The sequence below is a fragment of the Bombina bombina genome, chromosome 6 (genome assembly GCF_027579735.1).
Source record: "Bombina bombina isolate aBomBom1 chromosome 6, aBomBom1.pri, whole genome shotgun sequence".
Taxonomy (NCBI): domain Eukaryota; kingdom Metazoa; phylum Chordata; class Amphibia; order Anura; family Bombinatoridae; genus Bombina; species Bombina bombina.
The window spans coordinates 437,461,235-437,483,560 of record NC_069504.1 but is presented as its reverse complement, the minus strand read 5'-3'; the positions used below and the strand labels follow the sequence as shown (position 1 = coordinate 437,483,560).

Here is a 22,326-nt window from a genome sequence, read left to right as displayed (position 1 = left end):
AAGATGAAGTGTAAGTAAAGCTACGGAAGGGGTTGATACATTTAGCAACACAAGAGCCAGACATATTTTTTTAAGCCAAATAGTAACAAAGTCAGGGATATAAACAACTGCTTATAGGGTAGCAATATTCATTCATCATATTGGCCCATACAAACAGTTAAAGGGACATAATACTCATATGCTAAATCACTTGAAACTGATGCAGTATAACTGTAAAAAGCTGATAGAGATGCTCAGGTGATATTTTCCTATGTAAAAAAGGAAGAAAGATAATTTACCTCACAATCTCCTCAGCTCAGCAGAGTAAGTTCTGTGTAAAATATTTATATTTAGCTGCTGCTCAGCTGCAGGTAAAAAAAAAGAAAAAGAAATGAACAGCAGCCAATCAGCATCAGCAGTGCCGAGGTCATGAACTCTTTTACTGTGATCTCATGAGATTTCACTTAACTCTCATGAGATTTCATAGTAAACTTCCTTAAACTGAATAGGGAAATAAGATGAGTGTGCATGTAAGCTCACTCCCTTAGCTGTCCCAAGACAGACATACTGATTTGCTGCTTAGAAGTCCTTTACAATGGGATGTGGCTACTGAGGAACTTTTGAGGTAAAATATCTTTCTTTTTTTACATATGTTCAGGTGATATTTTCTAGTCCGCTTTTTACAGCTATGCAGCATCACTTTCAAGTGTTTCAACATTTCGGTATCATGTCCCTTTAAGGAACTGAGGGGTACTAATCCAGCAAAATGTAGCAATAAATAAGAAACTCACATGATATTCAGCATTATGTTCCTCTTCTCGCCAACCACTTATCAGAAGCTGCTGTTTGCATTACGTACAAAGCAATCTCTTATTCAAAATAGCACAGTATAAAAAAAGAGAACACAGACATCAATCGTAATTACATGCAACTTAATTATATATAGATCATCAAGTCCTCCAGCAGCAATGATCAAATTGTGGTTTCAATACACTCAAGACGTTCGATACATAGCGCACCATTTGTAATCTGGCCTATATTGTTGTAAATAGATAAATGCAAATACTTATTAAAGCCTTAATGTAAAAATGGTTCATTAATATTTGTTAAATGTTTTGATCAAATGGCTTTTACATCAAAAGTAGGCTCACACCACCGTAACTATTTGCTGATATCAGACTCTTGCAGTAAGCTATATGGTAAGATCTTCCATAAGCACATCTGAAAAGAATGACCTTCCAATAACATGGTCAGATTTTCTGAGAATGATATTCCAAGCCACTGGAACAAGAACAAGTTGGTTGTAATCATAATCCTTACATGCTGGCTTTCATCCAGACTGTTAACGGTCGTTCCATAGAATACTTTACATACAATACAAGGTTAACCCTGTATCAGTACACAGCTTGACATGCAAGGAGGTAAACTAGAACAGTGGCACTGATTTGCAACAGTCTTACTATTACAGTCATTTTGACTTTAAATTTGAGATGCACAAAAGTGCTGTAATAGTTTAAAAAAATATTCTTAGAACAATAATAATAGTGGTCTCATTTATTTGTTCTAAATGAACGAATAATGAATGGAGAGCAATTAAGATTCTTTTTTGCAAAGAACTTAATCAATTGTAATATTAAAACGTTAACTTCTGAATATCAGTGCAACAAAACCGGAGGAGGCCTAAGCACAAATTTATTATACAAAAAAAAAATACCTGACCCTGGCTTAGGGTATACTGAGGTAGTAATACACATGTGCAGTGTGATTGATGGCAAACTGTCTGCACAAGAGAAATAGAACGTCAGTACCCCCTTTAACAAGCAGCAAGGTCAGGTGCATGTTTCCGGCTTAGGGTTCCCTGGCTTAGGGTATACTGAGGTAGTAATACACGTGCAGTGTGATTGATGGCAAACTGTCGGCACAAGAGAAATAGAACGTCAGTACCCCCTTTAACAAGCAGCAAGGTCAGGTGCACGTTCCCTGGCTTAGGGTATACTGAGGTAGTAATACACGTGCAGTGTGATTGATGGCAAACTGTCTGCACAAGAGAAATAGAACATCAGTACCCCCTTTAACAAGCAGCAAGGTCAGGTGCACGTTTCTGGCTTAGGGTTCCCTGGCTTAGGTTATACTGAGGTAGTAATACACGTGCAGTGTGATTGATGGCAAACTGTCTGCACAAGAGAAATAGAACGTCAGTACCCCCTTTAACAAGCAGCAAGGTCAGGTGCACGTTTCTGGCTTAGGGTTCCCTGGCTTAGGTTATACTGAGGTAGTAATACACGTGCAGTGTGATTGATGGCAAACTGTCTGCACAAGAGAAATAGAACGTCAGTACCCCCTTTAACAAGCAGCAAGGTCAGGTGCACGTTTCTGTAGAACATGTTGGAAAAAGAAGCCAACATACATAAAAAATCAAAAGATAGCTGCATTTTTCTTTAACCCACCCAGTCCCTGTAAAATGCATTAAATGGTTAATTAATATAAAACACTTATTTAAAGGGACATGGAAGTCAAATTTAAATAGTTCCGATTAAGTGTACAATTTTAAAAAGTTCTATTTCACTTCTATTATCAAATTTACCTCCCCCTCTTACTTTCTATGTTGTTTTTAAAAAAGAAGCCAAGAGAAAGTAGTCCACTAGTCTAATATAATATCTGATATAAACCAGATATAAACATGTGAATCTGTTTTAACTTACTTAAATAGATAACAAGTGTCTTGAAATACATAGCGTTACACAACTAGTTCTCCTAAAGCCTGCACATGACTTCTCTCTGGTCAACAGGGTTATGCACTTGGAATGCTATAAATTGTAGTAAAAAATTTAGCACAGACAAGAGCACACACGTGAGTAGTTTTGCCTTTCATAATCATCACTGCCAACAAATGCTGTAGACTTGTTAGGTTTTCTCAGACTTACATGATACTGACCTAGCTCCTGTCAAAATGTGACATTTAGCTCAGCACTTAAAATGAATGTTAAACAGACAGTTTCGTTGTTAAAAAAAAAAAAGAAGTACTAAGCAGTTGCTTATACTTAATAGAAAGCATTGCAAAATGTATTATTCATCTATGTAAATGGATTTTACCTTTTATTTATTTCTACACTACATTTGTGCTTCCTGTCACAGCCCCACAAGGAGGACTTTGCAGGAAGGTTTATCTCAGCATAATGTCATAAAACTTCTAGGCTAGTGAATACACTAGATAACAGGAAGTCAGACTTGCTTGTGCCCATAACTGACAGAATAAAAACTGCTCTTAAAAAAAATGGGGCTACACTGAGAAGTGCTAATTTTGCAAGAAAACAAGTAAGTTGTTTGCTGTTTTTTTTTGGGGGGGGAGGGGGGTTTCTTACACAATCTGTTCCTTTTTATGTTTACGTTGATTTAGCATATTTGTTTTTATCATAGGACCTCTGTTTAATATCCCTTTAAAAACATTCAAAACTATGGATGATCTGAACATTTCTAATCGACAGAAATATGATCTGTGAGCAGCAGTACATCATGTTCACTTAGCAAACCTGCTTTTGATGGCAGTTATACAATACTGTGCCAAATTACATGGAGGGGGGGGGGAGCCTTGCTTGGGTTCAATTTTCAATTAGATTATAAGCATCATTACAGTGCTAGCAGCAACTATGTTATTAACCCCTTAACGACCGACGACGTATGGGGTACGTCCTGCAAAAAAATGCAGTTAATGACCAAGGACGTACCCCGTACGTCGTTGGTCTTTGAAAGCCCTGGAAGCGATCCTGATCGCTTCCAGCCGCTTTCATGTTATTGCAGTGATGCCTCAATATTGAGGCATCCTGCAATAACAGTTTTGAGCAGTCCGATGCAGAGAGAGCCACTCTGTGGCCCTCTCTGTATCGGCCATTGATCGCAGTATTCGTTGGTGGGTGGGAGCTTACCAAGGGAGGCGGGTGGGCGGCGATCAATGGAGGAGGGGAGCAGGATCGCGTGTGGGGTGCGTGCCAGAATGCGCGCGCGTGCACGGGAGCGTGCGCGCGCGCACGAGGGTGGGTGCGCGCGTGTGCGGGTGGGAACCCTACACTATGGAACAAATATAAGGACTCAGTGGGAGAGACTCAGTGGGATAAATAAATAAAATTAGTAATCTGGGAGAGGGTTGGGGGTTGTGGGGGGGCAGCTACACTACAGAAAATAGTTTTTTTTTTTTTTAATAAAAATAAACCAAAACGTTTTTAATTTGAAACTGGGTACTGGCAGACAGCTGCCAGTACCCAATATGGCGCTCAATAAGGCAGGGGGGGGGTTAGAGAGCTGTTTGGGGGGGGGGGGATCAGGGAGGTTGGGGGCTAAGGGGGGAATCCTACATAGCAGCATATGTAAATATGCTAAAAAAAAAAAAAAAAAAAAAAATAGCTTTTATTTTAGTACTGGCAGACTTTCTGCCAGTACTTAAGATGGCGGGGACAATTGTGGGTTTGGGGATGGAAGAGAGCTGTTTGGGAGGGATCAGGGGGTGTGATGTGTCAGGTGGGAGGCTGATCTCTACACTAAAGCTAAAATTAACCCTGCAAACTCCCTACAAGCTACCTAATTAACCCCTTCACTGCTAGCCATAATACTCGTGTGATGCGCAGCGGCATTTAGCGGCCTTCTAATTACCAAAAAGCAACGCCAAAGCCATATATGTCTGCTATTTCTGAACAAAGGGGATCCCAGAGAAGCATTTACAACCATTTGTGCCATAATTGCACAAGCTGTTTGTAAATAATTTCAGTGAGAAACCTAAAATTGTGAAAAATTTAAAACATTTTTTAATTTGATCGCATTTGGCGGTGAAATGGTGGCATGAAATATACCAAAATTGGCCTAGATCAATACTTGGGGTTGTCTACTACACTAAAGCTAAAATTATCCCTAAAAGTTCCGTACATGCTCCATAATTAACCCCTTCACTGCTGGCCATAATACACGTGTAGTGCGCAGTGGCATTTAGCAGCCTTCTAATTACTAAAAAGCAACACCAAAGCCATATATGTCTGCTATTTCTGAACAAAGGGGATCCCAGAGAAGAATTTACAACCATTTGTGCCATAATTGCACAAGCTGTTTGTAAATAATTTCAGTGAGAAACCAAAAGTTTGTGAAAAAATTAGTAAAAAAGTGAACAATTTTTTGTATTTAATCGCATTTGGCAGTGAAATGGTGGCATGAAATATACCAAAATGGGCCTAGATGAATACTTTGGGATGTCTACTAAAAAAAAATATATACATGTCAATGGATATTCAGAGATTCCTGAAAGATATTAGTGTTCTAATGTAACTAGCGCTAATTTTGAAAAATAATGGTTTGGAAATAGCAAAGTGCTACTTGTACTTATTGCCCTATAACTTACAAAAAAAGCAAAGAACATGTAAACATTGGGTATTTCTAAACTCAGGACAAAATTTAGAAACTATTTAGCACGGGTGTTTTTTGGTGGTTGTAGATGTGTAACAGATTTTGGGGGTCAAAGTTAGAAAAAGTGTGTTTTTTTCAATTTGTTCCTCATATTTTATAATTTTTTTATAGTAAATTATAAGATATGATGAAAATAATGGTATCTTTAGAAAGTCCATTTAATGGCGAGAAAAACGGTATATAATATGTGTGGGTACAGTAAATGAGTAAGAGGAAAATTACAGCTAAACACAAACACCGCAGAAATGTAAAAATAGCCTTGGTCCCAAACGGACAGAAAATGGAAAAGTGCTGTGGTCATTAAGGGGTTAAAGGGACATTTCACCCACATTTTTTTCTTTTATGATTTAGAAAGAGAATGCAATTTTAAGCATCTTTCTAATTTACTTATATTATCTAATTTGTTTTATTCTCTTGATATTCTTTGATGAAAAGCATACCTAGATATGCTCACTAGCTGCTGATTGGTTGCTGCACATAGAAGCCTTGTGTGATTGGCTCACCATGTGCATTGCTTTTTCTTCAATTAAGGATATTTAAAAAATGAAGCAAAATAAATAATGGAAGTAAATTGTAATGTTTAAATTTCTATTCTCTATCTGAATCATGAAAGAAAGATTTTGGGTTTAGTAGCCCTTTAATGTATACATATTTAAAAAAAAATAAAAAAAAATAGTATGTTAATTTCTGAACTGTAAATCTGTGTAAAAACAAAAAACCTCCCTCCTCCACTCCCCAGGTAAGAAACTACAGTATAGGCCATGCAGATGGCTGTTCATGTGCTTTTGGCCTCTGCCCATAAGCCAGTGATGTAGTACAAGATCACCAACAATGCTTGCACACAACCGAGGGATAAAAAGTGCATTAATGGTGTTTATATGCATGGTTTTCTTTACGGTTGAAATGCCCTTTAACTCATTTCTAAGTTGGTCACATTGATTAAAAGCCTCTATTTCAAAATGTAGTTAAATTAAGTTTTAATTGGTAGCAAAGATTTTAGATCATCTGATAAACCAAGAACATGTCCCCTTGGAGATGTTGTTCAGCAAAGTCCAAAGCTCGTAACAAATTCAAGACAAACTAATGGGAAACTCAAGGTAATTTTACATTTCTCTAAGTGCCTAGTAGGGAGAAGGATGTCTATGATTAAGTGCCTCTAGAGGGTGCGAACACGTCAGACGCTCATTTGGAGACGCTATATCTTCTGTGCTGGTGTTTCATTATTTACAGTGAAGAAATAAAATAAGTTCTTTTATTTTACCCACACTGCACTACAGTACTTATCTAACCTTGTTTGGTATTACTTGCAGAGTGATCCACCGCAGTACGGGTACTCCATGAGTGTCAGGCAGCTATTTTTTTTAAAACTACATACTACAGCTATCTAATCTGCTAAAATTTTATTTTATTCATAATTTATAAAACTAGAATTGTTCCCTATTACAGATTTTTATGTATCCTCTGCCTGGACTGCCCTTCCATTTCTCATTGTGTATTGCAGTGACGTAGAGAGCAGTCCCACCCGTTCTCTACGTAAAAGCGCTCTTGAAAAGCATGCAGAGAATCTCTGAAACTGCTCAAGTGTAGAAGACGGCATTGAAGAGTTCTGCAAGGGAATAAGTAAAATAGTTGGGCATCACAGCACATGCGTAGCTCTGCTACGTCATGCTTTCCATAAAAATTTACGAGCCACTTGGCTATGATGATAGTTGGAGGAGCAATGAAAAACACAACCTCAAGATAAAAAAAGGGGGGGGGAGTAACAGCAAGAAAACTCTGATTGGCCACACAGAAGAATGTTGTGTGAAGAATAATAGCCAGTGTAAGGGAGCAGGGGAAGAGAACTCATGGTAAATTTGTATTTGTAGTTATAAAAATAAAACAAGCAACTGTCTTGCTTTTGCTAAAATGGCAGTCTAAATTTGAAACAGAATTGAAGTCCTAAAGAGAAGACAATAAAACAAAGACTGTTGTATTCAGCATCTACTGCAACTTTATCATCGCTTTAACATTTTAATTCTTTACCCTTATAAACATATTTGTCTATATATTATTTTATTTGTTAACTTACTCTTAACCCCCAAGGCAGAACAGACAGTGATCTGAGATGTCATCGCAGAAAATGCAGAATCTCTACAGAAAGAACAGAACCCATGCAGGATCTGTTAGACTTAGTGCTTTAACTTTGCAGCTTTCATTTCTATGTTAGACCAAGAGAAAAGGAAACAAATTTATTCGAGACATTTTATAATCTAGTTTGTCTGCAGCTAATTTGCAATGCAATTTTCAACTACTGCACTATATTATAAAACGTTAAAAATGGTTTATTCTTTAGTTAACCAACGCATTGCAATTGAACTGGTGCTTTAGTGTAACTGCCTAATTTAAAATTGAATTTTATTTAAAAATGGCCTGCAGAAAAATTTTCACTAAAAAAAAATCTCATCGCAGAAAGTGAAAAAAAAATTCTGCCACTGGGCTCTTAACACATCCAGATAAGTTTTGTATTCTAACTCACCCCGCAACCCGAGGGGGGCCAGCATGGCGAGTTATAAACCTATTGGTCTATAAGTTTAGTATTCTAAGGGTAAAGAATTGCATTTTCTGGCAGTCTTTTCGTATTGGAGCCTAATCTTTAGTACTTCACTTCAGTTCTATTTCAAAACCAGACTGCCATTTTAGCAAAAGCAAAAAACAGTTCCTTGCATGGTGGGTTTCATTTAAATAAAAATGTATTTAAATCCTGATTTAAAATCCCAATTTAAATCACTAGTCAGTAAGACCGATTTAAATCATGGTTTTCATTTTTAGAATATTATGTTTATTTTTACAGCTATATCAGACCATTACAGATTTGGTTATATATCATTAGATATGCATAGATAGATCAGTGAATTATCTCCAGTTTAATTGGTTTATCGTTCATATTTGATCAACTTTTCATCTATACTTTATTGGAAGGAGAAAAATAATGATTATGTTAATAATAATTGAAATAGTTTTATTTAACTTAAATAACATTTTTCATTTTTAATGCTTGCCCCTCCTCACAGTTAGGTCCTTGTGCAGATCTATTCCACTCCTAACAATCTTCTATTCAGTGAGCTGCTTAAAACTTAGTATGGGTTTATTCTGTGTACATAGATTTGCAGGGGAGCAATGGCATTAAAGGGACAGTAAAGTAAAAATTTAAAAACTTTTATGATTCAGAAAGAACGTGCAATTTTTAACTCGTCTTATCGAATGTGCTTTGTTTTTTGGGTATCCATTGTTGAAAAGCCTGAATAGGTAGGCTCTGAAGAAATCCACTACTGTGAGTTACATGCTTGTCGCGGCCTCACCCAATGTGTTCAGCTAGGCCCCAGTAGAGCATTGCTCTCCAACAAAGGATTCCAAGAGAATGAAGTAAATCTGATAATAGAAGTAAATCTGAAAATTGTATGCTCTGAAACCCAAAAGTTCTCTTTCAAGTCCCTTTAAAGGTCTATTTATCAACGCTGTATGTTCATTTTATAACATTTTTGCTTTGAAGAAGGGGGGCATGTTCTTTTGGCAGACACAAATTAAAAAATAATCTATATTTCAGGATGAGTAACCTTTAGATTATAATGTATCTTAAATATAAACTACCAGATAGATTTTTCCTCAAAAAGCATTTTATTTAAAAAAAACAAAAACGGATTTAAATAATTAGTTTTTAAAAAAACGATTTTTATTTTTTTTTATTTTTTTTTAATTTAAGTCTACCCTGGTTCCATGTATTATTTTTGTAAAAATGTACCTCGAGTTATCTTCCCTGCTCCCTTATGCATGCTATTTTCACACAACATTCTTCTGTGTGGCCAATCAGAGGTTACCTAGATGCTGTGTATGCCTCTGATTGAACATCATTACTTTAGCATATAATGACATTAAAATTATCAACAACAATAGCCTGTGTGAAGCAGTGCTGTCTCTTCCACCTGTTTGTTGAAAAGCTAACTGCTTAAAAAGAAGAGCACCCAAAGGCACTTAAAAATACACAATGCAAGATTCACACCCGCTGTGGAATAGGTTATCAAAAGGAAATATATCAAATGGTTTCACAGATGAGAGTTCCTGAACATTGGGACTGAGAGGCAGTTTGCCAAGAAATAAACAGAAAAAGCTCAAATCTATATCTTAAGGGAACCAATAATTTATAATATCAACCCTGTTCATCTAACTATATAAGAAAAAATTCAAGCATGCAGTACATACAAAATCCACACTCTCTGGAGTTTGCAACAAACTAATTTATTAAAATATGCACAGTCCAACAATTCAGGTTACATTCATTTTAGTAACACTTACTGAAATTTGTAAAGCCATCCAAAATGTGACAGTAATTATAATAAAAAAATAAGATATTTATTAAAGAGCCACTAAACACAGTAGAATTGCATAATCAATAAATGCGTAATGAAGAGTATGCAAACGCACTCAAAAGAGTAGTAGTTACATTTTCTATCCTAATGCATCATCTGACAGCCATCAGCCAATCACAAAATGCATATACCTATATCCTGTGAATCTTGCACATGCTCAGTATGAGCTAGTGCCTTATAAAGTGTGCATATAAAGAGTGAACTGGAAAGTTGGTTCAAATTGTTTGCTCGATCATGAAAGTTTAATTTTGACTAGACTGTCCTTTTAAATAGTACCTTTCAAGGGGACATTTATATAAAAACAGATTCAATACAAAGAATTATAAGAAACACAGCAAATAACTTTCTTCTATAGAAATAATAGTGTGGTTCCCTGGCAGGTAGCTTGGTATTTCTGTATTTCATTGGCTATTATATACCAACTGTAGAAGTAATTCAGAAAAAAACTTGTCAGTTTCAAACTCATTTATTTTTCATATTCACTTTTCTTCTTAAACCTTCTATATGTTCATACTATTTAGTAAGATCACATGAATTCATTGCTGAAATTAAAACAAAGAAACATTTTTCTATGATTTAAAAAAAATTGGCATTTTATTGATCACCTGGAATATTTAAAGTCACTGGCTGACTGTTTTTGCATTTTATTTCATAAACTAGATTTTATATGAAAGTTTTACAGAGGCAGAATGTGGAAGGAGTGCGTATACTGGAAAAAGTGAGAAACACACATTTCTCACTGTACAAGTAAAATAAGTGTCATTTACTTGTGTTATACAAGAGAGAAATTATTCATATGTTAATAGGGAAATTTGTGGTTATCTTCAAGATCCTCACTTCAACCAAGAGCAGCCCCTTCATTTGTTAGTTATACCATTATGACTATTAGCCTGACTCACACTTTGTTATATGCTATTGGAGAACATGCTTATAATAAAGAGAAAATTATATATGTTACTCAAATTTTAAATTCATATCCTATCTTAAGTATTTTAGATAATCGGGTTTTGTTATCAGAAGCAAAATAAAATCCAAATTTCATGACAGATACCATAACCTAAAAATCTAAGAAGGATTAATTGTCTACACAAAGGTTGCCAGAGAGGACAAAATATATATCAAATAAGATTTTTAAAATCTGGGGTGGTGTTTAGGAACTATCCATCCTGGCGGATTAAACACCACCCCAGATTTTAAAAATCTTATTTGATCCCACAAGGTAGTGCTACATACTTGGGGTATAACCCAGGGTCATTGTGGCTACGTGTAGCTTCCAGCCCCATTGCTCTTACGAGTAGTGGAGGCTGGTCGCTTACGACACAGCCTGATGGAGGTGATTGCCCTCATCTAGGCGGTGGAAGCCTGGCCCCTGAGGCATAATTACCCACTTATGGACCTTAGACCTTGAATTGGGAATCATTGAATTACCTCTGAATATGAGGGAGTAATAAGATGGACAATCTTTTTTTGATCATACTTGGTTCTTTATAAGTTGGTCAAATCTATCTCTGTGTATATGTGCGACAATGATGAATTTATACTAGATGTAAATAATATCTACACCTACACATCACTGTATTTTGTCCGATATGATACAATAAGGCATCTCTCAGAGATATATTGGGGTATCCCTCCACCTTTGGATGTTGATTGTAGATAGAAGCACCTATTTTTCTCTCTCTATAGGCCTGTCAATCTCCGTCTCCTTGAGATTTCACTGTTAAACTAGGTGAATATCTCTATTGGGTTTGTATTTTGTGGCCGTAAATGCAGTACAGACGCATTAAGATATAGATATATATATATATATATATATATATATATATATATATATATATATATATATATATATATATATATATATATATATCTCATTTTGGTGATGTGCAATAATTTTGCCCCCAATTGGTCTCAGTACATTACTAATGTTCGCAAATCTCACTGAAATACATATTTACATAACATCAGAAATAGATACTGTAGGCGCACAGCCAGGAAAAGTGCCCATTGAATCTTTAAAGTCGTTTAACACCATTCTATTAAATGATAACAAGCTCAGCAAGAATCCCCACTTCTTGTACATAAATCTATTTCTGTACTTATCTATGTATATACACCATTGTTTTTAAATAACGCTTAAATGTGATTAAGAATGATTATCACAGATGTTTATGTGCGGCACTATGCAATTTATCACAGTGTTGAGACACGATTAATGCTTGTTTATTATAACCATGACTACAGTTGCCATGGAGATCTGTATACACAATGGCACTTGATCAGCCGATTAGGGACAGAATTACGGCGATCTAATGTAGTTTGTCAATTAGATTTAAGTTTGTGTCACCACTTGTTTAATACACATTTACACATACACAGTGTATGAGGAATTGTTATAAAATAGCTTGTATACTTTATATTATGATGCCGCGAAACCGGAAGTGAGATAACATCACTTCCGGTAGGCTACAGCACTGTGGAACGCAAGATGCGTTCCACACTCGATATTTGGCGCACTTTGGAGTAACACTTGTTTGGTGAGTGATTTGTAGAAGCACTATAAATTGTTTGAGATTTGCTTGTAAGTTTATGCTGATGAAGGGGCTGTGAACCCCGAAAACGTTCCAATAAAGAAATTTGTGGAAGTCCTGAGAGTGCATTTACCTCAGTTATATATGCTATTTATATCTGCACCCAGGCTGTTGTCTCTTGGTGGGCTGATCTGGAAACTGCTTGGATAGAGATAGAGATTATATATATATATATATATATATATATATATATATATATATATATATATATATATATATATATATATATATATATATATATATATATATATAATTAGAATAAAGAGACAGGTGCACTCTCATGAACAGTTCCACAAGTGCCAGGGTGCTAGAATATGGGTAATGATATAGCAAATAGAAGACAGCACTCTGGTCTTAGTATAACAGATTTATTTCAGTGACGTTTCGGGGAATGCTCCCCTTCATCAGACCAGTTTTACAGACAAAACAAATGTGCAAAACATTTATACCTTTACAATAGACCCTCCCCCTGTGTGCAAACCGCCAAAACTGTTGCCTAGGCAACCAGTCCTTCGCAACAGTGAACAATACAATTAAAAACAATTAAACAAAAATATGCACTGCAGCTTCTCTTTTTTTTCATGTGATTTGCTGAACTTGTGAGATGCAGAGTTTATCTTAAAACAATAAACATTCTGGTGCAGACTGTCCCTTTAACTATGCGTGTAAATGTTTTAATCGTAGAATGAGTATTGGTTGGTTCAAAGGAACTCTTACCCTTAAAGGGTTTAGGCTCATATTCCGGAGTATTTTTAAAGAAATCCTTCAGTCAACCCGTAGGTCAAATAAATCACTTTTGGGGGTATGGATGAAAGACAGACCTTTATTGAGTAGTGAATATTTATCCACAGAGAGTGTACGTGAACTCAAATTATATACTATTGTTTCCGTTTGCGTGTTATTCCTTTTTTGGCGTTTCCTCCCACCCCTCCTATAGTGTCTGTGTACAAACCCACGGGTAAAGGGGGTCTCTGTAAAGATCTAGTGGTAACACCACCATATACATATATAAACACACATACATACACACAGAATTGTAAACCAACTGATGTCACTTAATTTTGATGCCCAAATATTGACTGATGTTAAAATCATACAAAGATGCTACAAATGATGGTTGAACCAAATCGATTAGAAAAGTCATAATACAAAAACAAATGGAAATAATTGCTTATTTATGTGTTCTAAAAAGTGTGTGTGCTGAGCTAGGCCAAGAGTTGTCAAGTGCTACACAACATGGGAGCCCAATACTCCATTTGTAAGTAAGAGACAACATGGATCTCCACATCTCACAAGTTCAGCAGATCACATGAAAAAAAGAGAAGCTGCAGTGCAGGGGGAGGCAATAAGGAACTGTAGCTCTTTCAGAGTGTAAACTTAATGACCTGCATGTAATGTCACGTAGTATCTATGGGAAGGTTTTCAAGGGCATGTAACCAGGACCTGAATATATTTTCCAGAGCACATGGTGATCACTGTTTGAATCGTTACATTAGACATCAGAGCAATGGAACCTTTTCACAGACAGCCATATTGACCTACTACTGTCTCCTACGCATAAGGTTCATTTCTGGTAACTGCACTGTGACGTTAGACTGGGTACAGAGGGTACTCAGACATGTTCATTAAACCTTCCAAAACATTCATACTAAAAACAGCAGAGTGAGATGTGCAAGCTCACGTAATTGATACCGGTAAATATGTTTCCAAACAATTACAGAAGGAACATAATTTTCCAACAACAATGAAGCCGATTTGTGATTTTATTTTTTAAGTGTGAGCAGAAGTATTTTATTTTAGTTAAGACAGATACAGAAACTGCTTCTGACTGGTCAAAGGGTGATAGCTTCAAAATTCAATAAAAACAGGTGTTCTTTTTGTGGTTTAGGCCAAGAAAACAGATCTAAATTCCTGTAACCGTTCTGCCACCAACTGACATGTGCATGCTGTATCTGTCCATATTATTTAAAGGGACATTATACCCATATTTTTTTTTCTATTAAATCAGATAGAACGAGCCATTTTAAACAACTTTCCATTGTATTGCTAGTATTTAATTTGCTTCATTCACTTTGTACCTTTGTTGAAATGCATTCCTAGGTAGGCTCAGAAGCTGAGTGGTGCCTGCACATATATGTTTCTTGTTACTGGCTTTCAGCTAGCTTCTATTAGTGCATTCATGCTTCTTCAACAAAGGATACCAAAGGAATGAAGCAAATTAGATAATAGACGTAAAGAAACGTTATCTACCCAATAATTGCTGCAACCTTTTAACTACATTGCATGTTTCACACTAGATTTATCAATATAAAAGCTGGAGAGAACAGCTTCAGAGAAGGTGAAACACAGCTAAGGAAACCATTTAAACTATTATAATGCAGATTCATTTTTAAACCACAAATAACAGACTGTGTCTAGTTGTAAGTTGTTTACATGTGGGGATTACAATTTATATTAAAATTAAAAAGATTAGGAATACTACTTGCATTAAAGGGACAGTCAACCATAGAATTGTTATTGTTTTAAAAGATAGATAATCCCTTTATTACCCATTCCCCAGTTTTGCATAACCAACAGTTATATTAATGTACTTTTTACCTCTGTGATTACCTTGTATCTAGGAACCTTCTTCCAGCCCCCTGATCACATGACTGTGACTGTTTATTATCTATTGCCTTAAATTTAGCATTGTTTTGTGCTAGATCTTAAATAACTTTCTGTGCCTGAACACAGTGTTATCTATATGGCCCACGTGTACTTTCTGTCTCTTTGTGTTGAAAAGAGATTTAAAAAGCCTGTGATAAGAGGCAGCCCTCAAAGGCTTAGACATTAGCATATGAGTCTGCCTAGGTTTAGTTTAAACTAAGAATACCAAGAGAAAAAAGCAAATTTGATAATAAAAGTAAATTGGAAAGTCAATTAAAAGTCCTATCTGAATAATGAAAGTTTAATTTATACTTGACTATCCCTTTAAGAGCGCTATTGAGAGTCACTTAAAGGGATAAATAAAAGGAAAAAATGACATGCATTATGGTGACATGAAACCCCAATATTTTTTTTCTCCATGATTCAGATAGAGCATGCAAATTTTAAAACAACTTACATCTATTATCAAATTTGCTTAATTCTCTTGGTACCCTTTGTTCAAGGAGCAGCAATGCACTACTGGGAACTAGCAGCTAAACAGACCAGGAGAGCCAATGATATGCAACATATGTGCAGCCACCAATCAGCAGTTAGCTCCTGGTAGTGCATTTCTGCTCCAGAGCCTACCTAGGTATGCTTTTTAAAAAAGTGTAGCAAGAGAGCAAAGCAAATTAAATAACTGAAGTAAACTGGAAAGTTGATTAACACTGCATTCTCTATCTGAACCATGAAAGTTTAAATTTGGAGTTTACAGTCCTTTTAAACATTCACTAGCCTCTGCAGACTGCCCTCTTATTTCAGTTCTTTAGACAGACTTGCATTTTAGCCAATCAGTGCCCTCTCATAAGTAATCCCACGGGTGTGAGCTCAATTTTATCTATATGGCACACAAGAACTAATGCCCTAGCTGTGAAAAACTGTCAAATGCTTTGAGATAAAAGGCGGCTTTCAAGGGCTTAGAAATTAGCATATGAACAAAGAATCTTGAAATAACAAAGCAAATTTGATGATAAAAGTAAAGTAGAAAGTTTTTTTAAAATTGCATGCCCCATTGGAATCATGAAAGTTTAATTAACTGTCCCTTTAAATAATGTGATCTTTTTTTTGTTTAGAGTTTACTATCCATTGAATGTTGTTTAATTTACTGCTGAAAACCCCCCAAAAACAAACCCTGAATGAGTAAATGAGTGTAAAGCAGAGTACAGATACCTTCCATTAGCCATAATAAAATGCAGTAAGATTTCTCAGTGACATTCAGATCTGTTAACCTACATTTGAATCCTAAAGAGGATAGTTTTGGGGAAGCAGGAGGTGGGGAACGTGACTCACTGCATGCTAAAGAGTCATTTTATCAGTTTCATTTCTGCAGCATGTAATTGATACACAACATAAAACCAACAAGGGGTTTCATAACGGACAGTTTAATTTAAATGTTTTATTGTATAAAAAGGTAATTCCTTTATTACCCATTACCCAGTTTTGAATAACCTCTGTGATTACAATGTATCTAAGCCTCTGCTGACTGCCCCTTTATCTCGGATACTTTTTACAAACTTGCATTTTCGCCAATTAGTGCTGGCTCATGCATAAATCCACAAGAGTGAACATAATGTTATCTATATGGCACACGTGAACTAGCACTGTCTAGCTGTGAAAAGCTAATAAAATTGCACTGAAGAGGTGGTCTTCAAAAAGGTTGCAAATTAGCATAAGAGCCTACCTATGTGTAGCCTTTAACAAAGAATACCAAGATAACAAAGAAAATAGGATAAAAGTAAATTGAAAAGTGGTTTAAAATTGTATGCCCTATCTGAATCTTGAAAGTGTTATATTGACTTTACAGTCCATTTAACATTCTTAGTGCAACAAGAACATGAAGCTAAACTTGACTTATAAATTAACAGAGCACTACACCTAAGAAACCTTCTGGGTGGATGGACAAGAGGGCACACTTTGCGATAATCAAGAACAATAGTGAACTATCCTTACCTCCCTAGCAAATATAGATATAATTAAACAATCTATAATGTTATAATGGAGAAACCTAAAAGGAAAGCGAAAGGCCTGAAAGAACCATAACAAAACAAAATTATGCAGAAACGTTGTCCAAAATGTTGTAGTTCCTTGTTATGATCCATGTATAAATCCAAAGCTTTCCAATATTTGGTTCAATAAGTAGATTAAACAAGACATGCTTCCAAGGAATGTTATAATGTAAGAAACTCTTTGGGGCCTATTTATCAAATGTCTTGCGGACCTGATCCGACAGAGCGGATCAGGTCCGCAAGACCTCGCTGAATGCAGAGAGCAATACGCTCTCCGTATTCAGCATTGCACCAGCAGCTCACAAGAGCTGCTGGTGCAACGCCGCCCCCTGCAGACTTGCGGCCAATCGGTCACCAGCAGGGGGTGTCAATCAACCCGATCGTACTCAATTGATTTGAATTCTGGCGATTCCTGTCCACCTGCTCAGAGCAGGCGGACAGGGTTATGGAGCAGCGGTCTTTGTGACCGCTGCTCCATAACTTGTGTTTCTGGCGAGTCTGAAAATTTGCTAGAAACACGGGCCGTCAAGCTCCGTTCCGAGCTTGATAGATAGGCCCCTATGTCTCATGATCGGACATCTAACAAATCTTTGCCTGTGAAGCCTAGGGGAACTTATCTAAAGCAGTAATTTGACATTTAGGGTGCAGTACTGGTGCATTTACGACATACTAGACAAATTAAAATTTTAAATTAAATTGATTTTTTCTTTATACTTTTTGGAGTATTAAGCACTAAATAAAAAGTTTAGTCAAATAAAAAAAATCTTTGTGAAATTTGGCATGAAGTTAGATTTTATTTTTAAGTAGGTGCTTGAAAAAGGTGCTGAAAGTCTAAGAACAAGACCCAAAATGTAGGAGGAAAACATTTTTGAGAGCTTAGTTGTGCTAAGAGCCCCTTGCACAACTGAGTTGCTTTTTATGATGTGTTTATCGGCACAGTGGGGCTGATTAGTCACATAACATAGGAAATGTAATTTCAGGCATACATAAAAAAGAAATGTATGCAAGTAAAACTGTTGAAAGGGTCCTTTTAAATATTGCAAAGTAATAGGTTTCGTTCCTATCCCTGTGCCTCAAAATCTGAATTTCTATGAAAAGTGTGCATTAAAAAAACCTTGAATTTGTCAATTTAAAGAATTTACAGTAAACTGTAAATATTATATTATCTATATGATCCCATTTTTTAAAAAATGTCATTACTAACCAAGAGAAGCAAATACACATAACTTTACGATAAAAATAAATAAATCTGAACACCAAAGAGTGACGCAAAGGTGTGGTGAATGCTGGTGCACAAGGCAATCACAGCATATGTGCATATGCCACTGAAAAACAGTAATAACTTTTACAAGAAGCATTTTTGCTAATGGAAGCTTACTGCAAAATGCTTCCATTTAAAACGCACATTTCAAGCTTTCTATCCCTTTAGCTGAAATAAGATTAGACTTGTGAACCCTCCTCAATATTTTGTCTAGCTCCTAAAGGGACCTGACAGTGCAAAAACAAAATGATCTAATATGACAGATTATATTAAAAATGTGTAGGAAAATAAACGCTGCTAAAGGAAATGTAGTTTTAAAACAGCTACACATAATTATACCTAACTAGATTGCTGCATTTGTCATCAGGTTTTTCTATATAGACAGAACACTAAACAGTGTGTTTTATTCATTTAAATCTATCTCCATATGAGTATACATTCATCATTAAAACCTCTCAGCATGTTCATGAAAAGTAAGCTTGCAATAAATTGTATCTTATACTAATGCTAACTTATGTTATTTTTACATACAGCTAATGCCTTTAAATACAAAACTGTGCAAACTAATAGTCTATCTGGACACAATATTATATGTGAGATGAACAAAAATGTAGGCTATCGTTCCTTTTTTTAAGCACAGCGTTATATTTCACAAGGTTGTTGTTTTTTTGTTTTGTTTTTAAATCATGCAGTGTTGTTTATATGTAGAAAATGCAAATGTTTAAAGCTTGACCATAAACATTTCTATAGGCCACAACAACCTGGTTCCCAGAATTTGTTAAGCCCTATAAGACAGACAGTCTATAGTATCCAAAGTTATAGCAGGCTACAAGTCTAAAATAAATAAGAATACCAAAAGCACCACTTTTAAAATTTCACTATAGACAACTTTGTATAGGTAGTTCTTACTGAAGTGTGGCATTACATCAGTTCAAAACAAAAAATGTTCTGGGGTTTGTGAGAGATTTCCCCCCCCCTTTTTTGGGGGGGGGGTTGTCCATTGTACAAAATGCTGTCACCAAACATGGGAAGAATACATAATAGAATGCGGCTAAGTTTCATCATGTAAGTTATCAAGCAACTTTACTTCCACATTTCAACCCTGTGCACAGTGGCATGTGGGCATTAATCTTAACAGTAAAATACAGAAAACAATTGACAGAATATTAAATGTTAAACCCGATTTTGACTTCAATTATTAGTACCACATAGCTCTATGGAATGCACTGGCAAAACAGAAATAAAAAATAAGAACATAAGAAGTTAATTTTTGTTTAAAAAGACATTTGACTATGATTGACTTGTTAGACACTGAAATTATAAGAAACTTTTTTTTTTTATATACTATAAAATGGTTGATTTTTCTACATTCATATTAATTTACAAGAGTAGTGGGGGGGATAGTATTGTTAGCACAAACTGAGTGAATAAATATCTTATAATAGTATAAAACTAAAGCTGTGGTTGGTCAGTTTCACTGTGATTATTTAAATGACAATCTAAAATACACTCTCTTCCATTGCCTCCTTATAGGGTGAATCTAGCTTCAAAGGGTTATACAACATGTTTTACACCAGATCTAAATAATTTTAAAATCCATGATGCAGATGATGACAAATCTCCACCAAGCAGTCATAGTTGTTTTCCGCTCATTGATACTCCTCTTCCACCCTCTGGGAGCTCTACCAAAAATGGGTAACTTGATTTAGTCTAGTTGTTTTCTCTTCAAAACCAAGGCCAGTCTGACTTTTCGGCACAATCATACCAGAAATAGGCAACAGCTGACATGTTGTTCATGTTGGAAGAAAATCTCCTGGATTGAACACATCTTTTTGATTGGTTACGCTCAACATTTCTTCGAATAGCTTCCTCTCAACGGATAGATTTACATTGAAATATCTGGTGAATTTATGATGCAGAATGTTTTTGAATTCTTACAAGCAAAACTAGTTACAGGAGTGCTACCATTTATAATTTAGACACACATATATATATATACACACACATATACACACACATACACACAGGTATACCCCGCTCATACAGCGGGTTAGGGACCGGAGCCCCGCTGTAAAGTGAATACCGCCTTAAAGTGAAACAAGACAGTTTGAGCTTTCTTTTCACTTGCCAGTGTGTTTAAAAACTTGAAACCATGTTTGAACTAACATTTATTAGGGGTGCAATAGTGATACGTTTAACACTAGCACAGCACAGTATTCAATTAGTATTCAATAAATACTGTACCTGTAAAATAGTGACAATTACTGTAGAAAACTAGCCAAACGATAGCACTGAGACACAGATTACACTGTAATCCTGCAAACAGAGTGAACTGCGCATAACAAAATGGTGCCAGTCACTTTTCTCGCAAACTCACGATGATTACAGCACTATTTCATAATCCTTGGAGGTTGAACTTCAGCTCCACAAAGCGCTGTATTAGCGAATCGCTGTAAAGTAAAGTATACCTGTGTATATATATATATATATATATATATATATATATATATATATATATATATATATATATATATATATATACACACACACACACACACACTTACATGCTCACACTATACCACAATATTTTTAAAGCTAATCTAACAGAAAAAATAACTTGATAAAATGCAACATAAGAAATACATGTAACAATCTTATATTTTGTTTATGCATGATGCCATATAATTAATAACATCTGCATGCATATAAACACAAGCATGTTTTGTATGCTTGTTATTTAATGGTCAAAAGTGAAATAAAATTATAAATAACTGCAGCCTGACAAACAAAAATAAACATTTGATACAAGTTACATTTAAATATGAATGTAAAAATCAACGTCAGACATCAAACTCGATAACGATACAATGTATATATTATAGAACAAGAAGTAAGTATGTGCATTACAAGGGCTGTTTTGCATTTAGATTACAAAAGCCACAAATGGTGTATTCAATTTTAAAACACATTTAACCATAGGTTTCCAAAGAAAGTTAATCGATTTGCAGACTTTTCAGCAACCAAGCAGTTAAAAGTCTATCTGGGTCACTGGTTATAGAATTGAGAATAATACCCCATGCTCAAATTTACCAGCGAATCCCCTCAATACTGGAGAGTGAAGCTAAACAGTGCCAAGTATCGTTTGTTAGCATCCTGATCTGTTGTTTACAGCTGTGACATAAACATTAGGCAGGTGGGTCATTTTCACTCAGTCAAATACAAGTTTTACCGACACTTTCTAGATGAAGACTATTTTACCAATACACAATAAGACATACGACTAATGACCAAATGCAAACAGTAGTGGCACAAAACTTTTTTGAAAGCAGACATCCTGCAAACTCTTCCTTAGTTACTGCATATTTGTGAGCTGAAGAAGACATAGGACTTCACCCAATTATCCCAACACAAAGTGTGCAACAAAGTAATTCAAATAGAATATTTTAAAATGTAACATCATAATATTAATCACAGTCTATAAAAAAAACATGCGTACCTAAAGACGTAATCCTCCCTGGTATCTCTGTTGGGGGACACCAGCCCATTGCGTTTGTTGAAGAGCTTCTGGAACAGAGTGGGTGGCATTTTAGATGGAAGGACCGCGACGCGGGTGACATTAATTCCCTTCGCACGGCATCCTAGGACCTGGCACAATACTCCAAATACACACCTAGCTCCGCTAACCTGACTCCATCAGTGTCATAGTCATATGACTTGCTCCTAGACACACAGCCACTGACAGAGGGAGGAGCTGGGCGGTTACTGCAAGGCGGTGTGCATAGCAATACAAAGTATACACCCCTTTCAAGATAGCCAGCGATTTCCTGTACGGGAGGTGTAAGCGTCTCGGTGATTGGCTAGCTGTTGTGAGGCTTCTGATTGGCGAGTATCAGATTCTGTTGTTGTGTGTATGTGTGAGGGAGCACGATCTAAATCATAAGAGCAGAGCATAA

The 22,326-nt window shown here is 35.8% G+C and overlaps 1 protein-coding gene across 1 annotated transcript in view; it reads right to left on the bottom strand.

Annotated features, from left to right (window-relative positions):
* Positions 1-22,118, bottom strand: part of FNIP1 (folliculin interacting protein 1) — a 177,407-nt gene extending 155,289 nt beyond the window's left edge. Inside the window, 1 exon segment of the mRNA XM_053717196.1 lies at positions 21,870-22,118. Coding sequence (XP_053573171.1) covers positions 21,870-21,958 — 89 coding nt within the window. The 5' untranslated portion in view covers positions 21,959-22,118.
* Between the last annotated feature and the right edge of the window lie 208 nt (positions 22,119-22,326).